Here is a 25,920-nt window from a genome sequence, read left to right as displayed (position 1 = left end):
TTTAAAACAGCTTCAAATTCTATCCATCTAGATGCAGATCGACTGACATTCTCTCCCGCCCTCCTCCCTTGTTCTCACTTGAGGAACCTCCACCAAGAGTGCATGAACATACAAAGGTATGAATTAGGTTCAGAAATAGGCTTTTCAGCTCCTTGAGCTCGTGTTGATATTTGATGAAATCATTGCTGACCCAATGATGCCTTCATCTTTGCTGTCAGCACGCTTCCATCCTTTGCCTCCCATGTTCCCAAAACATAAATGCTCTATTTCAATGGCCTCAGATCTCCTTTGTTTCCCCCAATCCCTGATGGTTTCCCCCTTTGCCCCTCTTCCATATGGCTTCCTTACAGCTGAACCTTGGACTGACTCAACATCAGGTGTTTGTTCAGTTTGTTCAGAAAATAATTTCCTTCCACTCTCCTGCAGTTTGTACTTCAGACTCCAGGTCCCCATTGTGCAAAACTTTTTGTCCTATCCTTGAGCTCCTCAGATGAATTTGCCATCATTTTCTCCCTACTGTGTACCCTGTGTGATTATTGTTCAGTTGCAAGAGAGGTAAAAAGAATTCACAGTGATTTGGTGATTTAATTGCCCCAAGTAGCTCCTATTTGGCTCATATCAGAAGACACATGCACTCTGACATTTTGCTTCTCTCTATTTCAGTTGGGTATAAAAACCCAGGGAAATGACCTGATGCCACAACTCTCAATTTCATGGCCAAACAGTTGAGGTATTATCATGTACAAAATTAAATTTCTATCCAATGTCTCTGTCACTCTAGCAAACTAAGCTTCAATATCATGTAGCTCCAGAAGCCAGGGATAAGACTTTTTCATTTGAAATCAATTTTTTTTTAAGATTCCCTACAGTGTGGAAACAGGCCCTTCGGCCCAACAAGTCCACACCGCCCCTTGAAGCATCCCACCCAGACCCATCCCCCTATAACCCACACACCCCTGAACACTATGGGCAATTTAGCATGGCCAACCCACCTAACCTGCACATCTTTGGACTGTGGGAGGAAACCGGAGCACGCGGAGGAAACCCACGCAAACACGGGTAGAATGTGCAAACTCCACACAGACAGTCGCCCAAGGCAGGAATCAAACCCGGGTCCCTGGCGCTGTGAGGCTGCAGTGCTAACCACTGAGCCACCGTGCCGCCCCGTAATTGTCCAACTGTTTTAGCTACTAGGCAACTATTACTTAACATGACACTTAAGAGGCACACTTCAAAATCCCTGTGGGCTGCATGTTCACATTTTAGCTGACATTTCAATTCAGTGTCAATATTTATATTTTTCCTACGTTGTTGATCAGGTTGTTACAGAATACTGAGTTGTCATTACATTAATATCCTAAAAGTTGCCTTGAAGCAAGTGAACCTGTTAGGCCAAATGGTGACTATTTCTTGACAAACACACTGTGGAACAACAAACCACTTAAAAAAAATTAGATATTAAAATAATCTTTACTGTGGTAAACTAATATCCTTTGGCAGGATCCAGTTCGAGAAAAGGGGTAGCCTGTTCAAGTGATCCATACTATGCTACAGTACAGAGTTCCCAAATGTAAAGTGTACAAATGATTAACCTCAATAATTAGCAGTTCCTTTAACATAGCAAGAAAAGTTGAGCTACTAACAATTTGTCAATAATTATTTAAAACATTTATACTTGCCAATTTACATTTATGCATCCAAACAATCCTGAAAAATATTTATTTTTCTCACTAATTTTCTTCACAATTTTCTTCCTTTCTTGCTAAACTCCTGAGAGCTTCAATGATTATGGTCCCTTGCCCAACAATTTTGAGTATCTTGTTGAGCTAACCATTTGTTGTGTGTTGATGACATTCCACAGAATCAAATTAGAGAAGTTGAAAGAAGCGGTGATCACCTTACCGGGGCCCCATGCTCAATTATATTTCCTCCTCACCAAGGCTCTTACTACCCACAAGCACAGGAAAATTGCACCCTGTTGGCCTTATAATTTACTTGAGTGTGTGAATGTTGTCAGCAATATGTTTAACTGCAGGAAGTGTTCTGACAAAGCACAGTTGTTGTCTTGCCCTTTTGAATTTCCAGGAGGTATAGTTAGTTGTGGTCAGGACTTGTGAATCTCTGTCTTTTTTATCCTCCTTAACAATAAGGGACCAGGAGCGAATTATAAGACCAATAAGCTATTATTTTCCACCCTTGGAGGTGTGAGAAATGTTGTAAGAAGCAGAATTAATTGGACAAGTTGGCTCTGATGAGATATATACCCACTTCTGGCAACTTCATAAATTATGTTCTGGTGAATCTTCTCAACCCACCATCACTTAAAGCCTTTAACTATTCAATTAACAGTCACTTAAGGGTCTCAAGCTCACTGCTGATTATCTGCCTTTCTGTTAGGTGAGAAATAAAGCTAGTTACCCCACTGGCAACCCTGGTGATCTGACGGCCAGGTTGGAAGAGTGGGGTTGTCACTGCTCCACTCTGCAGCAATTTGAGGCATATTTAAACAAAAAGAAGAGGTGGCCTTTTAAAACAAACACTTCCTTTCCACTGAGCTCTTCTCCCTGCAACCCTCACCCTGAGACAAGAATACAGAAATTATAGAATAGAATTATAATTAAATATAAATGATACATGCCTTCTGGTAGCTGCATCCCTCAAGAAATAGGCATTGACTGATTGGCTGAATGCTTCTGGCAACTCGAGAAGTTAGTGTAATTTTCTGGGAAACTTGCCTCTGCTTAATTTTTGGCTGAGTCGTGTATAATTGCTATAGTTTTCTTAGCTGCATGTGGTGTGTTAGTTGCCTCCCAACACAGTCACCATCACACTTTAAAAGACTCTCAAAATCACACCCATATTCCTGCTAATCCAATTCTGATCATTTCTTGGATTGTATGCCTTTCCATTTAATGACTAAACACAATGGTGGCATAGGCAGCATTCAGGATCCTTTGCCCAGTCTTGTCCTCCTCGCCTGCAGTTTTCTTTCTTTCTTTTTCCTTCTACTCCCTTTTATTTCTTCAAACTTACCTCAAAACAAGAGCTCTTTGGCAGGGCGGCTTCGACAGGCTCCAAAACGGTGATGGCATTCTCAGAGACAGTTCAGCCGCAGGGACGGTGAGTCGGCCTGTGAAGCCTGGAGCAGGACTCTTGTTTCCAGGTGGAGTAGGTCCCTGATGGCAAGGGCTGCGAAGCCCGGAGTGGGTCGCTCTCTCAGTGGCATGGCATGGGCTGGGTTTTTCAAACAATCGACACTCTTTGTGGCAAAGGGCTGGCAAGCCCGGAGAGGGACACTCTTTGCGGTATGGGCTGGGATACCCAGAGTCGGACTCTGGCATGGAATGCTGTAACAGCAAAGAAGGAAAGGTTGGAATCTCTTTAAGTTCTTTTTAGTCCAGTGAGAGGCAACGGTCCAGTGGTATTATCGCTGGACTGTTAACCCAAATAGCATTCAGGGTACCTAGGTTTGAATCCCGCCACAGCAGATGGTGGGATTTGAGTTTGATAAATATCTGGAATTAAGAATCTAATGATGACCGTGAATCCATTGTCGATTGCTGGGAAAAACCCATCTGGTTCAATAATGTCCTTTAGGGAAGGAAACTGCCATCCTTACTTGGTCTAGCCTGCATGTGACTCCAGAATCACAGCAATGTGGTTGCTTCTTAACTGGCCTCTGAGCAATTAGGGATGGGCAATAAACGTTGCTTAGCCAGTGACACCCTCATCCTCTGAATGAATAATTAAAAAATGCACGAACAATGGTACACACTTTTCACTGTATACTTTATTGGATGCGCATATAAATAACATTCAATTCAATTCAAACTTCGGGTGCATCAACAACATACAATCCCTCTCATTTGTATACATGTTCAAGGATCCTGCAGTCTATGCCAAATCAGTGACGAATAAAGTAGCTGCACTGCAAGAGTTTATTTATAATACATAATAATTAATAAATAGAATAAAATTGTTGCAACTTTTTTCATGTTTTCTCATTCATATTATTGTCCAATTTCTATATGTGCTTCTCCATGAAGGAGCATCACTTAGTTTGTCACATAAAGTTCAAAGTTCAAATACATTTATCTTCACAATGACATATTGCTACACGATTTGGAAACATCTAAGCTTTTCACTCAGTAACACTTTGGCCACACATATCCTATACCGTATTTGACAAGACCTGCTCCACTACCATGGAAACTTTACCTTCTTAATGTAAGCCCACATGAAATTTGAGTACAGTCTTATTTACAGCATCAAACAATTTTCCTTTGTGCAGAATAGTTAGACAGCGTGAATGCATCTCCTCAGTGTGAGATGAAGCTGAACAATGAAACGCACTTACTTGAAATAGCCATAATCATCACTTAATCAGACTAAGACAATCTGGAAGTTTTATTTATATGGACAAAAATTGCCTGCAGACTAACCAGATAGGATAAAACAATGAAGCCAGCCACAGGAACACTCAAAAAACTGTATTTCAAGCAATAGCTTTTTAGACAGACAAGAAAGAAAATGATTTGTGAAAACATAAGTGGGACACTAGGCCCGAAACGTCAGCTTTTGTGCTCCTGAGATGCTGTTTGGCCTGCTGCGTTCATCCAGCCCCACACTTTATTATCTGGGACACTTGTGCTCTGTCTCTCTTTTTCCCTCCTTACCGGCTTCTCTTAACTTCCTGAAATTAGCATCTATGATGGAACAACTTGGAGAAACATCCATTTGCCAAGATCTCAAGAATGCTTACTAATTTTTCCACAGCTGAAGATATAAGGTATTAATTGAACAACTGTAGAATCAGATTAAAACATAATACCACAAGGATTTGAAGAGCCTTTAAACATCTCTATTCTTGGTCTCCCTTTTGCACCAGACACTTGCCTGGACTTCAGGGGTTAAGTTATGAGTAGAGATTGTAAAAATTAGACCTGTTTTGTCTAGAATTTTGATGGTTAAGGGATGATATGTTTGGAGTCTTCAATATATCAGCAGGAAAAGACTGCACAGATAATGGTCACCTATTCCCACTGGTTGGGGATTCACGAAATAGGGGACATAGTCTAAAAAATTAAGGCGAGACTGTTCAGGAGTGATACTAGGAATCATTTCTATACACAAAGGATGGTAGAGACTTGGAACTTTTTTTCACAAGTGGCAGTTGATGCCAGATCAATTGTTAATTTTAAATCTGAGATTTTTTTTCATTAAGCAAAGTTATGAAGAATATAGGCTAAAAGCAAGTATTTGGAGTTAAGCCATAAAATTAAGCCATTGAATGGTGGAATACGCTCAAGAGGCTACTCCTGTTCTTAGATTCCTGTGTTTTAAAGTTTGCAACCATTTGTGTGAATGTATGAATTCATGTTTTGTATTTCTCAGGTTTAAAACATAATGTAATTCTTTTTCATTCACTGAATTCCAAGATAGCAGCGGATTAGGATTCCTGAGCCAGAGCTCATCCGCTCTGTTGTTTCTCTTTGCTTTTTAGTCTCATTTATCCTTTTATTTCCTTTTTCTTTTTCCTATCAACCATGTCTAGGATGAGAGCCAACGCAGTACCCTGGCCTCAGCATAGACTCGGACTCCCGGCCTCCAAGTAGAGCCTGGCATTGCCTGGATTGTATTTGTTATTATTCTGAACTCTTATTTCGCTATTTTTCTAATTTATTGTTGGAGTTTTAAATTTTTTATGCTCCTAAAGTTTTCCCCAAAGAATTTGAATTTAAGTACCTCAGATGGTGCCGTAAGTGGAAATCTGTAAACTTTTCACTGTACTCACATGAGAAAATGTTACAATAAAGCTCATTCAAGAAATCCTAGTTATTGGCTTCTTAATTTTGGCTAATAATATATTTGAATTGAGGTGAGCTAGAACTGCATACCATACACAGAATATAGCCAATAGTTGAGACATTTCTATCAACCAGACTTTGAATGTTATTTGCCAGCACTTCTCAGCTGAAACACTACAGGGTTCAACAGCTTACAATTAAAGTTAAAATTTATCTATCTCTGATCATGCCTTCTTTCTCTGGACTTTTGAATCTCATTTCCGTGGTGTTCTTTTTTTCCCTACTGTCGGCATGTCTTACTAAATTCCTCTCAGCCTAAATTTTTGTTATTTTAAAATAAAAAACAACAAGTCTTCCTCACCAAGGAATCAATAATGGAGACTGAGTGCGAGCCTTTTAGAACATAGAACATAGAACATAGAACATAGAACAGTACAGCACAGAACAGGCCCTTCAGCCCACAATGTTGTGCCGACCATTGATCCTCATGGATGCACCCTCAAATTTCTGTGACCATATGCATGTCCAGCAGTCTCTTAAATGACCCCAATGACCTTGCTTCCACAACTGCTGCCGGCAACGCATTCCATGCTCTCACAACTCTCTGCGTAAAGAACCTGCCTCTGACATCCCCTCTATACTTTCCACCAACCAGCTTAAAACTATGACCCCTCGTGCTAGCCATTTCTGCCCTGGGAAATAGTCTCTGGCTATCGACTCTATCTATGCCTCTCATTATCTTGTATACCTCAATTAGGTCCCCTCTCCTCCTCCTTTTCTCCAATGAAAAGAGACCGAGCTCAGTCAACCTCTCTTCATAAGATAAGCCCTCCAGTCCAGGCAGCATCCTGGTAAACCTCCTCTGAACCCTCTCCAAAGCATCCACATCTTTCCTATAATAGGGCGCCCAGAACTGGACGCAGTATTCCAAGTGCGGTCTAACCAAAGTTTTATAGAGCTGCAACAAGATAACTTTATAGAGCTTTCCAAACATTACTGGTGCACTTCATGAAACTGAATAAGCAAACAATAACCCAACAGGAGTGAGAATCATGAAGAAGTCTAGGCCTATATTTATCTGAACTGAACAATTTTGGAGCTAATGAGTATTTTGTTTATCACATGTAATATTGCTGTTCAGCTCTTCCTATGACATTTGAATTAAGTTTCTGACAGTGTCACAATGCAAAACTGCACAAAGAATCTATCAGTTGAAGCTGTTTTTGTGATGCCCATTTGTCATTCCAATGTTGTACCTTTAATATGTACGAATTCCATTCCCATTGTTATCTCTCCACGAAAGTGTTGCAGCTTTGTCTGTGTCTGACAATGCAGACGATACCTTCCCACCCGATACACAAATACAGCTATTATCCCAGTGATGTGAAACATCTGTGAGTAAGATCTCCACATCCTCCCATAAACATCTTAGAGCAGAATATTTCTGACAAAAGAACATGTGCGCAGGAATAAAGTGCAAATGCCCCTGGGCTCCTCATTTCATAGAAACTTACATATGTTTTCATCCTTGAAGAATTTTTCTAAACATCTTATAGAATAATAGAATACATTTTAGTCAACTATTATTTGCGAGCCAATCAATTCCATGAACAGTTAAATGGTGCAGTAATATTTAGCGAAAAAACTCAATCTTTCTCTTTGTATATTAATCACTTTTGTCCTAGAATTAGAAGTGCACCAACTTGTCAAGCTTTTGCTCCAAGAGAATCTCAATCGTTGATCAAAATTTAGCGAAATCTATCATTTGACCTAAAAACCAGTATTTCATATATTTAAACATGCAACCTGATTTTATTTTATACAGATGGTAAAAGCAAAAAGTACTTACACATAGTGCTGCTGGTCGAAGACGATCCTTTTCACTGGTTCAGCTGAATGGAAAGTAAAAGGCCATTTACACATTAATCAATAAAACTATTGAAGCTTAATATTTCAGATCCAATCTTACATTGCACTATTCAGCTTTGATTGCAGTATAATTAGTCAGAGCAAAAAACTAGAGAAATTGATGTGCCATTACCATTACTCTTTGCCATTGTTATCACAATCTAACCAATGACAGGATTGGACTAAATCAGGTGAAAGCAAAATTTCCAATGCTTTCTCTGATTTTTCACATTAAATGTGGGCCATTTGTTTGTAGGTACAGTTTTACATAGTTTGTTGATTCTGACATGTTGTCAGTGGACCATTCACTCCAGCCCAAGAAGAAAAATAAGACTATAAGATATAGCAGAAGTAAGCTTTTCAACCTACTGAATCTCCTGTACTATCCAATGGGATCATGGCTAACCTAACAATCCTCAACTCTAAGTTTCCCCACAACCCTTGATTCCTTTGTTGATTAGAAATCCGTTATCTCAGCCTTAAATTATCTGTAGCTATATTTCACAAACTCACTACCCTCTGAGAGAAAAACTTCTTCCTCATCCCTGCCCTAATTCAGTGACCTGTTACTTTGACATTATGTCTTCTGGTCCTAGACTCTTCCACAAAAGAAGCAACCTCTTAACCTCTACCTCGTCACCCCCCTCCAAGAATCCTATATGGTTCTCCTAAATTCAGATGAGGGCAGGACTAAACTACTCAACCTCCCCTCATATGAAAGTCACTCCATGCCTAGAATCAACTGTGTGAACTGTTTCTGGATTTCCTCCAATGCCAGTATCATCGTAGAATTTCTACAGTGCAGATAAAAACCATTCAGCCCATCACATCTGCACCAACACTCTAAAGAGCATTAAAACCAGGCCATGCTCCGGCCCTATCCTCATAAACCCTCAGTTACCATGGCTAATTGACCTAACCTGCATTTACTTGGACCCTATGTTGCAATTAAATAGCCAATCCATATAACTTGCACTTTTTTGTACTGTGGGAGGAAACTGGAGCACCCAGCGGAAACCCACGCAGGTACAAAGAGGACATGCAAACTCTACACAGTTGCCTAAGGCTTGGTGACACTGCTTGATTATATTATGTATGTCCAGCTGTCCTGCTGTGACATAATGCACAATCAAAGGGGAATGGCCTGATGAATTTGATTAAAAGTTTGGAAACTACTTTCCATGAGGCAAATGAATGTTAGATATACAAAATTGGCATTTGGAGGGAGAGGACTCCATTCACTGTACTTTCTGTCTTCAAATGGGAATTGAATAGGTCTTGCTTTGCTACCCCGGGCCATACGTTTCTAATTGCATTTAGTCAGGAACCAGGAAGGGAAATTAACTGGAATCCACGTCCTACCTCTCCTAATCATTTTTAAACAGTGAGAAGAGATGGGTTAAAACAGTAAGCTTTCTTTTAGGGGGAAAGGAAGAAGCACTTACTTGCTGGTTCTAGCTATTCTCACCTTCCTTCAGCTGCCAGGTTTTTCAAATCAACCTGAAGCCATGAAATATACAAGTTGTTGAAATCAGAACCACACAACATCACTCAATTCAGATTAACTGGACATGTATTCAAAATGGGTTGGGGTGGGATCACAGATTTTTCAGAATTTGAAATGCTTTTCCTCTGCCATTCATCTTGGTTGTCTAAACTGCCCCAAATATTGCAATCATAAGAAATAATTGTGGTTCTGATCCACATTTTATGATGTTATTATAACTGGGAATTGAATAGCAAGGCAATCCTGAAACCAGATTTTTGCTGGAGGCCTCACTACGAAAGCATTATAAAAGGATTTATTGGACCTTACATCAACATTTTAAAGAAACTACTGATGCACTTTCTAATCATTCCCTTTTATCCTGAAAATGTTTAAATGTTGTTGTATTTTCAATACATTACAGGTAAAACACTTCCCTGTCAGCCGTCAAGTTCTAATCATTTAAATGGTTTCTAAATTGCTTAATAGAATACTTGATTGAAAATAAGTATTTTGGACACATTCAACTTTTCAGAGCCAGTCCATAGTTGAGGTAGCCAAGTCTTACAAGATCAAAGGATGACACACTATGGAAACATGTAAATAATATCTTAGCCCAAAGCAAGTTCATCATGTCCAGCAAACTTGAAGAAATCTATCAAAGACATTCCAGGAATGGTGAATGCAGAAGACAAGTTGGATATTATATGGTGAAATCCATGAAAACAATTTTAACCAGGTTCCATACTGGAGATTAATCGCTAATCATGGAATAAAATACTGATCAGAAAATTGACTCTAGAATAGTTGATGTGACACTAATCACCTGTGGAAATTAAATTAAGTGGAAATAATTTACAAATGGATTGCTCCAGGCATATATCTTGAAAATTGACATTATTTATTGATAGGTAACTGAGGATCCAAGAACAGTTACACTCAGTACAAAAATGCTGGAAGCAAAAAAAAACATGAGAATGTTTCAGAACAACTTGAGTTCTATAGGCAATTGGGTCACTAAATATTAAATTTGGCGAAGTGAAAACAAGGAATGGGAAAAGTGTCAGAGATGAGTGAAGACGACATTGACGTTTTCCCCATTCATCAGGTAGATAGGATGGTTAAGAAGGTGCTCACTATGCTTGCTTTCAGTGCTCAGAGCATTGAGAGTAAGAGTTGTGAAATTGTGTTGAGGTTGTACAGCATGTTGGTCAGGCCACTTTTGGAGTACTGGGTACGGTCCTGGTCACACAGGTATAGGAAAGATATTTTTAAATTAAACAGGGTTTAGAAAAGACTTATCAGGGTGTTGCTAGGACTAGAGATTTTGAGTGATAAGGAGAGGCTAGAGAGGCTGGAATATTTTTCACTGGGGTGTAGGAGGTTGTGGGCTGACCTTATAGAGGTTTATAAAATCACAAGGGGCAGAGATAAGATGAAGAGTACAGATGTTTTCCCTAGGGTAGGGGAGATCAAAACTAGGGGGTATAATTTTAAAGTGAGGGGAGAACTATTTAGAAGGGGCCAGAGGAGCAACTTTTTTCACGCAGAGGGTGGTTTGTATGTAAAATGAGCTGCCAGAGGAAGTGGCAGAATCAGGTACGGTTACCACATTTAAAAGACATTTGGACAGGTACGTAACTAGGAAAGGTTCAGAAGGATATGGGCCAAATGCAGGCAAGTGGGACTAGGTGGGAAACTTGGTCAGTATGGGCCAGTTGGACCGAAGGGTCAGTTTCCATGCTGTATGACACTATGATCAATTTGTGTTTTTTTCAAGATGTGTTTTAATCCTCGAGCATCAGCACAGACAATGGTAGTTTTCTTCCCCATCAGTTTTAATAGTAAGATAAATATTTATTATTCAAAACCTGATTACCTCACCATCAAACCCGCAGACAAGGGTGGCGCAGTGGTAGTATGGTGGACTGACCTCTACATCGCCGAGGCCAAACGCCAACTCTCCGACACCACCTCCTACCACCCCCTCGATCATGATCCCACACCCGAGCACCAAACCATCATCGCCAACTCTCCGACACCACCTCCTACCACCCCCTCGATCATGACCCCACACCCGAGCACCAAACCATCATCTCCAACACCATTCATGACCTCATCACCTCAGGGGACCTCCCACCCACAGCCTCCAACCTCAAAGTTCCCCAACCCCGCACGGCCCGTTTCTATCTCCTTCCCAAAATCCACAAAACTGCCTGCCCTGGTCGACCCATCGTCTCAGCCTGCTCCTGCCCCACCGAACTCATCTCCACCTATCTGGATTCCATTTCTCCCCTCTGGTCCAGGAACTCTCTACCTACGCCCGTGACACCACACACGCCCTCCACGTCCTCCAGGACTTCCAATTCCCTGGGCCCCAACACCTCATTTTCACCATGGACATCCAGTCCCTATACACCTGTATTCTGCATGCAGATGGCCTCAAGGCCCTCCGCTTCTTCCTGTCCCGCAGGCCCGAACAGTCCCCCTCCACCGACATCCTCATCTGCCTAGCCGAACTCGTCCTCACCCTCAACAACTTCTCTTTCGATTCCTCCCACTTCCTACAGACTAAGGGGATGGCCATGGGCACCCGCATGGGCCCTAGCTATGCCTGCCTCTTTGTAGGTTACGTGGAACAGTCCCTCTTCCGCACCTACACAGGCCCCAAACCCCACCTCTTCCTCAGTTACATTGCTGACTGTATCGGCGCCACTTCTTGCTCCCCAGAGGAGCTCGAACAGTTCATGCACTTCACCAACACCTTCCACCCCAACATTCAGTTCACCTGGGCCATCTCCAGCACATCCCTCATCTTCCTGGACCTCTCAGTTTCCATCTCAGGCAACCAGCTTGTAACTGATGTCCATTTCAAGCCCACCGACTCCCACAGTTACCTAGAATACACCTCCTCCCACCCACCCTCCTGCAAAAATTCCATCCCCTATTCCCAATTCCTCCACCTCCGCCCCATCTGCTCCCACGATGAGGCATTCCACTCCCGCACATCCCAGATGTCCACATTCTTCAAGGACCGCAACTTTCCCCCCACAGTGGTCGAGAACGCCCTTGACCGCGTCTCCCGCATTTTCCGCAACACATCCCTCACACCCCGCCCCCGCCACAACCGCCCTAAGAGGATCCCCCTCGTTCTCACACACCACCCCACCAACCTCCGGATACAACGCATCATCCTCCGACACTTCTGCCATCTACAATCTGACCCCACTACCCAAGACATTTTTCCATCCCCACCCCTGTCTGCTTTCCGGAGAGACTACTCTCTCCGTGACTCCCTTGTTCGCTCCACACTGCCCTCCAACCCCACCACACCCGCCACCTTCCCCTGCAACCGGAGGAAATGCTACACTTGCCCCCACACCTCCTCCCTCACCCCTATCCCAGGCCCCAAGATGACTTTCCACATTAAGCAGAGGTTCACCTGCACATCTGCCAATGTGGTATACTGCATCCACTGTACCCGGTGTGGCTTCCTCTACATTGGGGAAACCAAGTGCAGGCTTGGGGACCACTTTGCAGAACACCTCCGCTCAGTTCGCAATAAACAACTGCACCTCCCAGTCGCAAAGAATTTCCACTCCCCCTCCCATTCTTTAGATGACATGTCCATCATGGGCCTCCTGCAGTGCCACAATGATGCCACCCAAAGGTTGCAGGAACAGCAACTCATATTCCGCTTGGGAACCCTGCAGCCCAATGGTATCAATGTGGATTTCACAAGCTTCATAATCTCCTCTTCCCCCACCGCACCCCAAAACCAGCCCAGTTCATCCCCTCCCCCCACTGCACCACACAACCAGCCCAGCTCTTCCCCTCCACCCACTGCATCCCAAAACCAGTCCAACCTGTCTCTGCCTCCCTAATCTGTTCTTCCTCTCACCCATCCCTTCCTCCCACCCCAAGCCGCACCTCCATCTCCTACCTACTGACCTCATCCCACCTCCTTGACCTATCCGTCTTCCCTGGACTGACCTCTCCCCTCCCTACCTCTCCACTTATACTCTCCTCTCCACCTATCTTCTTTTCTCTCCATCTTCGGTCCGCCTCCCCCTCTCTCCCTATTTATTCCAGAACCCTCACCCCATCCCCCTCTCTGATGAAGGGTCTAGGCCCGAAACGTCACCTTTTGTGCTCCTGAGATGCTGCTGGGCCTGCTATGTTCATCCAGCCTCACATTTCGTTATCTTGGATTCTCCAGCATCTGCAGTTCCCATTATCACTCATACATACGTGACTGTAACACTTTCAAACTTATATGCATACTCAGGAAAAGATTGTGTTTATAGAAGTAGCACATGGTAAGACTTTGAGATTTCAAGAGTTCACTGTTACATTTGTTTTACCCCAGGCTTCGAGCTTGAAATGATGCAGCCCCATAATTATTCCCTTCTTCACTCAAGAGGAGTGTGGAGAGTTGGGGTGATGGATATTTTGCTGTCTAATCTTAACAATAACAGATTTTCTTCTCTCCGCTTCAGACAAAATCAACAGCAAAGCCCTTTGAAGAACTTCTAGTTCTTCCGAGTAGACCTCCAAGCCAATCTGGGTGTCTGCCTCCTGCTGTATTTTAGGGAGGGTCTTCTTCCCTCATTGGGCTGGATGCATCTCTCTCTGCCTAGGAAGAATGTGCTTTATTAAATCTGATCAAAATGTTAGTTTCTGCCATGTGACCATGTATCTCTTTTTCAATTGCTTCACAGTTTCTGATGATTGGACCATTGCCAGTCAATGGAGTTTGAGTAATACTCATCCCCAATACCACCCGCATAAGAGAGAATGTTTCATGGCCATTTTCTTGTTTTCAGCACTGGAGTCAACGAGTCTGCCAGCAACATTGTGAAACTAGTCTTGTAATTAATTAGGAAAGTTAGCTGTGAAACATTGGATGGTTTTGTTTGATTTTGATGACTTCTTAAAGATGTATTGAGAAAAGTACTTGTATTTTAGTGACTTTGTTGGACTTGCCCAGGAGTAGAGATTAGCCCATGGCCTTCACAGTTCTATGTATATTGACAAGAAAGAAAAGATCACCCAAACTCACAACTTCATCTTGCTTAACAGTGAAATGTCTGTCTCAGATTTATGCTAAAGTTCATGTCTGGGTTGCAGCGACAACAAGGAGAAAGGCGAAAGTGAGGTAAGTGGAAAAGTTATAGCATGAGCTGATCAAGAAAGAAATTTGAGCAAATTCATTGAAATCATCAGCCCAATGTTTCATTACCGATTATGTTTTACAAATGAATATATTCAATAATGTGCTATTTGTTGTAGATAGTTTGGGCTTGACTTCAAGTTGCCCCTCATGTCTTTTTTAAAACTTTCTCCTCTCTCCTTAAAAATATGGTCCCTAGTTTAGAATTACCACAGCCTTGGTAAGGACCTTGCCATTCACTTCATCTATGCCCGTCATGGTTTTACAAATCTCCATATGCTCACTGCACAACCTCCTGCACTCCAGTAAAAAAAAATCCCAGTCTAGTCTGTTTTTATAACTCAAAACCTTCCATTCCTGGCAACATCCTGGTAAATCCTTTCTTGTGTGGAATGAACTGACAGAGGAAGTCATAAATGCAGATACAGTGACAACATTTAAAAGACGTTTGGACAGGTAAGTGAATAGGAAAGATTAGGGGTGATATGGGGCAAATGCAGGCAAGCGGGGCTAGTTTAGTTTGAGAACAAGATAGCATGGACTAGTTGGACTGCAGGCTCTGTTTCCATGCTGTATGATTCTATTCTGTGAAAAATAGTTCCTGATTTGGTTATTATTCAGATGTTACTTTTGACAGCATAAAAACAGTAAAAAACTGTGTAGGTGCAGAAATAGAAGCCATTGCAATCATCTGCTATCTTTGGATAAATAGAAATTGAAGCAGGTGTGGAAGTCTCACCCTACAGGCTGACAATAGGTGACTATCCTCTAATTCTAACTAATTTACAAATGAAAAACACAGAAGTAAACAGCATTTTGAGGATCATAACACAGTGGTTACATTACTGACTTGTAATCCAGGCATCTGAATTAAATCGGTTGATACTGGTTCATAACTCAATTTCACAATTTGGAAATTTAAATTCAGTTATGTAAGTAAATCTGGAATTAAAAGAAAAATAACATTACCACTAATTGTCATTGAAATCACAGCTGGTTCACTAATATCCTTGAGGGAAAGAAATCTGCTGTCCTTAATACGTGCCTTCAGACCCAACAATGGGCTTAATTGTCCTCTGAAGTGGCTTAGTAAAGCATTCCATTGTCGGGGAGGCAACCCATCACCATTTTGTTAAAGGCAATGGCAAAGGCAATCAGGGCTTGCAATAACTGCCAGCTTTCTCATACATAAATATTTTGAAAAATTCTCAGTTCAAAATACAATTAGATATAGGTTCTGCGGGAAGAAGATATTAAAGTATATATAGAAAGAGGTAATCTGGAAACAAAAAGAACACGGGACAGAATTTTTTGTCCTATATTCTCAATTCAAGATATAATGAAAGTATAACTGGTTAAGGAGACTTATCCAGATTGGCTCTCAGATTTTTAACTTTGCTTTTCAGATGTACATGAGTTAATGATGTTGCTGTGTTTCTGAGAATAATGATGCCTTTCTTTTCAATTTATCTTTTGTTTGATAAGTCTTATAAGTAAATAAAATGTTCTTTTCCAAAGTGTCTATATTGATTTTCCTTATAGTAACTTGACATATGCGTGGGCTGCCATTTTACTGTTAGTAGGAACTGCAGATGTTGGAGAATCTGAGATAACAAGGTGTAGAGCTGGATGAACACAGCAGGCCAAGCAGCATCAGAGGAGCAGGAAGGCTGACATTTCGGACCTACACCCGAAATTTTTCTGAAGAAGAGTTTAGGTCTGAAACGTCAGCCTTCCTGCTCCTCTGATGCTGCTTGGCCTGCCGTGTTCATCCAGCTCTACACCTGGTTATCCGCCATTTTACTGTTTGATATATCAGTAGGAAGGAGTTAGAGAGCTTTATTGTGGCTGAAATGAAGAAACAGCATAGAAAATTAATTTGTGATAATCAGCTTCTAAAGGTCTGGCATCAGAAAACGAATATGATTGATTTTAGAATATATACAATTAGCAAATCTCTGAACAAGATACCATCTGCAAAATTTTCTAGTCGAGAAAGCAGAGTTTGCCTAGCAAGAAGAATTGGCTTATGCTGTATTGCATTTCAAAGGAATAAAATGAAATGGTTCAGGCTGACAGACACTCCTCCCTGCTCTTGAACAAAACAGTGTGTCCTTGCAGAAATTCAAGACAATTGTACTGAAAACAAACTGTTGAAAATTTTTAGTTTAATTCTGACTTGGCTGTGTTGATTCGAAGAAGGAAAGAAGACCTTGAATTGCCCTAATTTGTATTCTTCATTGTTCTTCATTATTCTGCTTTTGATATGTCTTCTCTCTCTCTCCCCTTCCAAGACTTTGTTGTTTTACCACCTCTCCAGGGCGTAAGCACAAACATTGAGGTACTCCAGAGCATTAGGGAGGGGGTGTTGTATCATCAGATATGCTGCCTTTCAAAGGAATTATCTGCTCAAGTGGATGCATATAAAAAACGAGGACAATATGTTTTTGAAGTGCAAGAGAGTTACCTCCAGTGTTCTGGCCAATATTATTTCCTGAATCAACAAAATTTAACAAAACAAAGCATGCTATCTGTTCATTAGTGTATGGTTGTTTGTTGGAGATTTTTGCTTACAGATTTACTTTCACAATTCTGACAATGACATTCCGAAATGCTTCCCAAGTGCTTTTATGGCTGGAAACATGCATCGTTCCTGAAAATTGCTATATAAATGCAAGTGTTTCTTTTTTTTCTTTTTCTCAATATTTCATTTTATCCAGGAGCATCTCTTCTCACCTCTGCCTCTGTCTCTGTTGCTATTGTAGTCTATTATTCTTCCCTCTGGTGTTTTAATCTCATTCAATCTCCATTCCTTGCTGTTTTACCTTTCATAAATTCCCCACCGAATAAAAGCTCCTGTCTGTCATGGCAATGTCTGCACCACAACTCAGAACAGATGAAAATAAATAAAAATGTGATAATGAAATGTCCATCTAACAATATGGAACTGATTTCCATTTCAAACAAACCAAATAAGAATATTCCACACTCATGCATACGTGCAGTAATTGTTTCCAAACAAGGAAAACACTCAGCAGAATATCAATTTCTAATTCCCCACACCACTGCAAATCAGCCCAGAAATGAAAAGGCTTGCTCTGCTTGGATTTACAAATGCAAGAACAAAATTGTAAAAGGAATGTGGCTGACCAAGATCAATTATTCTATTAAAAAAAAGCTAATCTTGTTTGAAGGAGAGCAACGGTCAATAATTGCATCTTTCTTCCTTTTTTAAATTTCACTATACATCTATCATTTGAGCCATCCTATTACAGCCCTTTTACTTTCCCTTAAATATTTTCTGTATTTCTTATGTTATTCGTATGTGAGGAGTATTATCAGAATATAGCTCAATATTATCTTTTCCGTTGCAAACAAATGTCCCAGTGATCAGACATTACAAATTCTTTGAAATTCAATTTGATGATCTTTCTTTTGGTAAAAATTCTAAGTCAAGCCCGACCTGAATAAATGAGTTTACCATGTTTGCCCAGAACTATAAGCGTACATGCAGATAAACAAACTTACATAAAACTTCATGAAACTGATTGAAAGCATTACCCATGGTGTGAAATGTTTTATGGCCATGTCAATATCAGCAAGCTGTTATAGTTCCACTTTGTCTTTGATCAGATAATCTGATTACTGTGTAATTAAAAAAACAATGTAAACTCTTCATCCTTCGGCATAAACTGAATTTTCTGATTGTGGGATGGTGATTTAATTTCATGGTATCTAGCCTGTCATAGCCCTGGGTGAAATTTCTTGTGTGAGCTTCTGCTTTTTGCTTCATTAATCATGCAATCAAACTTCTGGGTATTTTTCTCAGGGAAGTACATGATGTGAAAGGTGGATGCTTGCGTGAGACTTTCCAGCTGACCTCTCTGGTACTAAACTTGAAGCCCAGCTTCAAAACCTCAGAGGCTGCAAGACAATAACTCTGTCAATTTGAAGTTCTTGACACCTGAAATGGCTTTGAGAAATGCAAGCTAGCTTTTCACTTACAGGAAAGGAATCTGGAGGCACTTGTGGATGGATTTGGAGTGGAGAGAAGGCAGTCTTCCTGGGACAAATCCTAGTCTGAAACAACCTTGACCATGCCAGTGTTATTCCAAATTGATCAGTCATTTCTGTAAAGCTGATGTAGTCACATGTTACCCGAAAAGTGACAACTACAGACCACAATTCAAAAAGTCAATCCAAGATTTCACTGGTTGCTCCAGGGCACAGAGCTAACTTCCTCCCACCTTGCACTATAAAGTAAAGTGCTCTTATGTGCAATTTATATGCACCAACTTATATGCTGCATTTCTTAGTGGATACATGGCGTATGGTGGGGGAACCTACCAGATTTCCAATTGCCTACTGTATTAGGTTGACAAGCCTTGTGGAGCATACAAAATAATAAGGTCCACTGTGCCAAAGGCTCAGATACAGATATTCCATGGCCCTCTCTATCTGAATCCTTATGGCCAACTGTGTCAAGGACTGAAGTGGTCTGGAGATTGAGTCTGATGTGAATTCTGGCTGCTTGCATGACCAAGGAGCTGTTCTGTTTCTGATATTCCCCGTAGACATTCATTGGAATCATGATCAATGAATCCAGCCACAGGAGGGGTTATCCATGCTGTAGCCACTGTACAATGAAGGTGCAGAGACCTTTGCGAAGAACGCATACACCGACAAGCCAAGGACCAGCATCAACTTCCAGCAGCAGCTGATCAGCCTCCAAATGGAAGAATCACAGCCTAAGCACACCCCCACCACCCCACCAGGAAGAGGAGGACAGACAAAAGGTCCCTGTTGCTAGTTCATCCAGGCGAATGAGATGCAATACTGCTACAGGCTGAGGATATCCACAGACACCATCGCAGACCTGTGTCACCTGTTGAAGCGGGATTTGTAACATGAAGGAGTTAGTGGATGCCCCATGTCAGTGTCTGTCAAAGTGGCAGCTGCAGTGACATAGATGTAACTGGCTGCATCTAAAGGTTCTCTGGAGACTTGTCCTACATCTCTCAATCCTCAACCCACAAATATACTAAGGCTTTTATTGATGCAATTTGTAACAGATTGCACCATTTTGCCCTGTTCCCCATGAAGAGATCAGCGGTGCAATTTTGGCAGCATAGCTGACTTGTCCCAGGTGCAGGGTACTACAGCCTGTACATGAGGAGTACTGAGGGCTTCATATGTGAACACGGCTGATGTCATCAAGAGAAAAGTGTTCCATTTGGTTCATATATAAATCCTCTATCATTATCAGCACCAAATGTTAAGGGTTTGTGCAGGTATCCTAGAATCTGCTATGACCCCCATGACCTTGAGAGTTCTAAGGTTCCTGCTTCCTGGGTGGCTTGGTGGCTCAGTGGTTAGCACTGCTGCGTCACAGCACCAGAGACCCTGGGCTCAATTCCAGCTTCCGGTGACAGTCAGTGTAGAGTTTGTATGTCCTCTATGTCTCTGGTTGATTCCCACTGGTTTCTCTGGTTTCCTCCCAGTCCAAAGATGTGCAGATTAAGTGGAATGGCCATAGTAAATGGGGGTGGGGGGGGCGGTGGTGGCGGCACGGTAGCTCCGTGGTTGGCACTGCAGCCTCACAGTGCCAGGGACCTGGGTTCAATACCGGCCTCGGGCAACTGTCTGTGTGGAGTTTGCACATTCTCCCCGAGTCTGCGTAGGTTTCCTCCGGGTACTCCGGTTTCCTCCCACAGTCCAAAAATGTGCAGGCTAGGTGGATTGGCCATGCTAAATTGCCCATAGTGCTCAGGAGTGAGTGGGTTAAAGGGGGATGGGTCTGGGTGGGATGCTTCAATGGGCGGTGTGGACTTGTTGGGCCAAAGGAACTGTTTTCACACTGTAGGGAATCTAATCCAATCTAAATTGCCCTTAATGGCCAGGATTATGTATGTCAGGTGAATAATAAATGTCGGGTTACAGGGATTGGGTGGGAGCCTTGTCTGGGTCTTGGGGGGATGCTGTTTGGTACGTCAGTGCAAACTAAATAGGCCAAATGGCCTCTTTCTGTATTGTAGAGATTTCAAGGGCTGGATGCCTTACAATGCTGCTGGGACTCATAATGACTCCATGGCTGATGCTGATGTAAATACAATGCAGCACATTCTTGCACAAGGGTCATTGTCGAACAGATGATAGGCCTCCTGAAAATCAAGTTTTGATGGATTCTATGGAATGCCTTGCAGCATAGACCAATCACAGTCTCCTGCATAACACTTACATTCTGTATTTGCACAACAGGAGCAAGCAAGGGGGGATGTGGTGAATGCTAAGGAAAGTTAGAATGGAGGAGGAAGAAGAGGACAGTGAGTGGGAGGAACATCACATAAAACATGTCATTTATGTAACAGAATGTGCACAATGTCCACCCCATCTGCCTGATAGAGTGACAATACAGCACTCCCCACTGTCACAAGCTGCCTGCCTGTCTCTCTCTATGACTTATTATCAGCCAGGGTATGCAATAAATTTGTATGTCAAGTTCACATCATGTTTCCTATTTCTTAACAAACAGAAAGTAATACAAACCAGTTTCATTTAAACAAAAATAATGAATTATGATTGTTTATTGTAATATTATTTCATTTCCTAGCGCAAAAATCAACATTGCCTCCTCCTTAGTTGGGCATCTAGTCATCTTCAAAGAGTTGAGTACATAACTGCATAAGGAATTCAGAGCAGATACAGCCTCCTCATTATAAAAAAATGTATTCCATTGTGTTGAGATCACTGGCTAAAAGAAAATGGAAGAAGTTAGAACTAAAACAATTTGATGTACTGCCAGAGAGCCCATCTTTTGGATGCATTGTCAAATTGAAACCTCTCAGGTAGATAGAAAAAGATCATGTGGCATGGAGGAGGAGAATACGTGAGATCCCTCTGTTGTCCTTGCTGAAAATTTGTCCTTCAAGCAATATTACTGAAATAGATGAGCTGGTCATGTTATGAACAGAGCCTGAGCGAAGTTCCCCAAAGTTATAGTTCTGAGGAAGGGCCACTTGACCCAAAATATTAACTGATTTCTCTCCACAGATGCTGTCAGACCTGCTGAGCTTTTTCAGCAGTCTCTATTTTTGTTCCCCCAAGTTATTTTGTGACAGATATCACAAATCCTTACATTCTGGGTGAGAAAAGATTAATTGGCTGCTTTTCTTGGCCCATGTGTACCTTTGGTTGGTAAAAACAATGTTAATTTAGAAAAGGATCCCTCATTTGTGGGTGCCTGTTCCCAGGCCAAATAAATTTATGCTTTAAAAGAGATTTGCTTCTTGCCTTCTGAACAATTGAAGACCTTAAGGCGAATACCCGAAGAGCACTTTATATAATTAGAACTACAAACAACTAGAAGTGGTTTGCTAATTAGCTTATCATCAACTTTTGTAAAAATATAATGCCACTGGAGAAGGGCAAAAATTAAAACAGTGATAATATCTGTACTTCAACAAAACTTTCTTCTATCCAATATCCTCCGTTTATACTTGCATAGAGAATTCAGCAGCTTCCATTATTTTTTACAATGATCTTTGTGATCTTTTTAAATCTAGAAATTAAATTGCGCTCTCATATTCACTCATCTCACCTTACTGAGAATTTAATTGTATATTAACTTTAAATTATATCACAAATTCTTTATTACAGCAAAAAAAGGAATGGAAGGGAGAGGAATAATACAATGTGGGTAATATTTCATCTCTGTAAAGCTGAAGGAATTTGTTCCTTGTAGTTACAGTTTGTGAATGCTAAGAAGCTTCAGATTCTTGCCATTAATAGCAGTACATCATGTGTGATGCTGTTGAACCATAAAAGGTATTATAGCCAAGTAAGATGTGATCCTCATCTAGAGTCCAGTATGTAGGAACATATGCATCTACTTCACTAGGTGTCAATAAGGATTAGGAAACTTAACTGATTTATCCTTCCCTCATCCAGAGATGCCACAGAAGATTTCTTTTGTTAACAAGATATAGCTTAAAGATAAAATGTACGATTTAAAGACATTTGCAAGTAGAATTCGCCTAAAGCTATTGTATTTCTACATCAGTATCTTTGTCAAGGTTAATTAATTTGTTAAAGATTGAAGCTTAAAAATGCAGCATTTAAATAGCAGAACATTCAGAAATGTAGAGAAGTTGTGATTGGAGTTGGCAATTTTCTGACTAAATTCTCTTCAAAGCCTTTAAATATTTTCATTTCACTACTTGAATGCTGAGAATATTGCTGGCATGTGATTTATAATAACTATTAACAAAACAGCAAGGGTGAATATATGTTTTCTTTTTGAGGCTCCATCTTGAGATTTTCACCATGGCTACATTTTGATTCTTGGAGAATACCTTTTGATCTGCTGAGACTCCTTCATTCCTAGTAGCAGTTTTATTAGGTGATGCAATCATACAGCAATATCATCCTCTCTTTTTTGTAATTAAAGCAGGGGAAAATTGCAGCATTTCCTTTTACAATTAATACATCACATTATTCTATCAATTTTCTTTCACAAAACAGGTGATTTTTTCTCCATAATGAACTGGCTGAAGATTTATAAAATTGAAGAATCTGAATGACCCCAAAAACTGTTTGCTTTATACCTATATTCAGAAGTATGGATTTTACATTTTTGTAAATGCAGACAGCAGCAACCTCATTACTGATGCAAAAAAAAAGAAATTACAGTCTTCTCAGCTATTGTCTGGTAAATCCTTGATTTGAACACCGGCTTGTTCAATGGAACAAGCTAATAGGCAGCATTGCTTTTATAAAGGTCCTAAACATCTCATTTTTAAAAGTGAGGTGAAAGTAATCAGCAATTATTAATGACTTCCATTGATCGCTGGTGCAAGAGGGCTATATTGCTAGATGATGACAGTCTTAGCATTGAACCTGAATGCCAATTGAATAATCTATCAATATTGTTTACCTAGGCTCATATGTAAGGGTAGGCTACTTAGATAAAGTACTTTATCCCAGAAATGAATAACTGTTCCTTAAAATGATGGAAGGGAATAGAAAATATTTCCAAGAATGTACCATAGAATCAACTTCACAATTAACAGTCTACATTCAGATGCCAAGACAAAACTCCTAACTTTCAACATACCCCCAACATAAATTATGTAAGGATGGTGTACCAGTGATGGTCCATGTGATTTATTTTCTGAGTAGAAGAGCCTAAACATCAATGGTTGTCAGCTATCAGCATTCATAGAAACAGCTTCTAGCAAATAGCATCTCGAGTGGGTTTTGTTATTAGCTACATCCATTAATTATTAATTTGGCATTGTTTTAGTGTATGGAAATTTCCTGTTGCAGCTGGCACCACAGCCATGATTTTGTAGGCTTAACAGCGTCTGTGCTTTGGGAACGTTTTAACTGGCAGTGAAAAACTAGGCACGAGTGTGTGGAGGTACTTGGGATCAATGGTACTGTGTGAACTAATTTGTATAATTGATAGAAACTCAGAGCAGCTTTGGACCAGCACTGGCAGCCAGCCTAATGAAGGAAGCAAAAACCTGGCTAGCTCCTCCATTTTAAAGAGAAGTGGTCCTTTAAAGATTCTGTAGGAACAGCTTTTATAAAGCTCAGTAATGGATTTTAAATGTTTGTCATCTTTCACAAAGACTGAGACCCTTGGGTAAAAGAACATCAAGCACTGTGGTAAATGCAAAGAAATCCAATGTCATTAAACTGGAATGTTGGGCAATTAGTGGAGTAGCCCTCATTGATTGGTATTTCGCCAAAGTGGACATTTTGCTGTAGACTGCTTGTCAGGAGGTGATGGCCAGGTTAACAAAGAAACAAAACAAAGAAACAAAAAAACCTACAGCACAGGAACAGGCCCTTCGGCCCTCCAAGCCTGCGCCGATCAAGATCCTCTGTCTAACCTGTCATCTATCTTCTAATGGTCTGTGTCCATTTGCTCCCTGCCCATCCATATACTTGTCCAAATATATGTTAAAAGATGCTAACGTGTCTGCGTCTACCATCTCCGCTGGCAACGCGTTCCAGGCGTCCACCACCCTCTGTGTAAAGAACTTTCCACGCATATCTCCCTTAGCTTTCCTCCTCTCACTTTGAACTCATGACCCCTAGTGATTGAGTCCCCCACTCTGGGAAAAAGCTATTTGTTATCCACCCTGCCTATACCCCTCATGATTTTGTAGACCTCAATCACGTCCCCCCTCAATGTCTGTCTTTCTAATGAAAATAATCCTAGTCTATTCAACCTGTCTTCATAGCTAGAATTCTTCATAGCTTAAATTGTACATGAGTATTGGATGCAGTGTTCTGTTCTCTTGGCAAACGAATCACTCAACGATTTTGGTGCTGAATCAAACTGATGCTTAATTTCAATGGAGAATCGGACTTTCCCCTCGCACAAAAATCTTTACTTACAGGATGGATCAGTGTACAACTAACTCAGTGACCTGACGCATGTTGCCAATTTTGGCTGGAAAAGATTGGGTTTTGTAAAGGTTTAAAGTAGCTTTCGTGACTTTTTTAAAGGGCCATCCAATTGGTAAAAATGTTGCCTGCAGGCGTGACTGCTTCACCATGAAGCAGAAATACCAAAGTCTTCTGAGGAAGGACTATCGCAGGAAATCAAGAATCTGGGCTAAGAATAATTGAATTAAATGAATGAGGGAAAGTTGCACATGTCTTATTTGTATTTATATAGGAATTATATACCTACTGTGCAAACAGATTTTTCCTTAAATAGGAAATACTTTAGTGTACACTTAGGTATCAGTGACTTCACATGATTTCAGTATATCACTGATGATGCATGTCTTTCTAATAAAGCATTATGTAACAACGAACTTTAACCACATCTGCCAGATCTCATTTATCTGGAGCAATTATTATGTATTTTGATGCCTGTTGTTCACAAATCAGTATTGTTCCATATAAGTGGATTTGTAATAAGCCTTACTCTTTTCATCTAAAATGTAATTATTATTATTTTTTAAAACAGGGTGTCTTCTGGATCAAGCTATCATGGACAGACTAATAAAGAATTATTTCTCTTATCTCACTAGTTAGACAAAAGTAAAATGTAAATATAACCTGAAAACAACCAGAGTTAATGTATATGATTATTAAAAGGCATTACCAAAACCTGATAGTGTAAGGGTTGTTATTAATACTTTGATGTACCAGTTATCAAGTTGCCTGTTATTACCACTTGTGATATCCTGACCATGATTATTTTATATTCCTTGCAGCATGAAGAGCTCTTGGGATGCTATGGTAATGTCCCTACCTCTGTGGCAGAAGCTCTGGGTTTAAATCATATGCCAAGATTTGTGGCCATGGGTGGAGCATTCACATTGCTCATTAACCAGGGAATCCTTGCATCACCTCCCCACTTCTTAAGAAAGGGAGAAATAGTTTGTGTGAAGGTACACAAAAACAAAATTCTCACACTTATTTCAAATATAATCATTCCTAATAGAAATACAGGAGCTTCATTTGATTAAGAGAGTTCGAAAACAAACCTTTCGCTTACTTTTCAAGTGAACAACAGTAAGAAA

At 40.8% G+C, this 25,920-nt stretch overlaps 1 protein-coding gene across 9 annotated transcripts in view; it reads right to left on the bottom strand.

Moving 5' to 3' along the window:
• LOC125462946 (synaptotagmin-B) overlaps positions 1-25,920 on the bottom strand; it is a 579,758-nt gene that overhangs the window by 295,267 nt on the left and 258,571 nt on the right. For 8 of the 9 annotated variants that reach the window (XM_059653434.1, XM_048553466.2, XM_048553467.2 and 5 more), the window contains one exon: positions 7,657-7,699. The exons of the other annotated variant lie outside the window; for it this stretch is intronic. In XM_059653434.1, the coding sequence (XP_059509417.1) occupies positions 7,657-7,660 (4 nt within the window). In that variant the 5' untranslated portion in view covers positions 7,661-7,699. The remainder of the gene's footprint in view (positions 1-7,656; positions 7,700-25,920) is intronic. 9 annotated transcript variants of the gene reach the window in all.

This window comes from Stegostoma tigrinum, chromosome 21 (assembly GCF_030684315.1).
Source record: "Stegostoma tigrinum isolate sSteTig4 chromosome 21, sSteTig4.hap1, whole genome shotgun sequence".
In the NCBI taxonomy this organism is placed as follows: Eukaryota; Metazoa; Chordata; class Chondrichthyes; order Orectolobiformes; family Stegostomatidae; genus Stegostoma; species Stegostoma tigrinum.
Note: the sequence above shows the minus strand (reverse complement) of the source record. Positions and strands in the feature narration are given on the sequence as shown.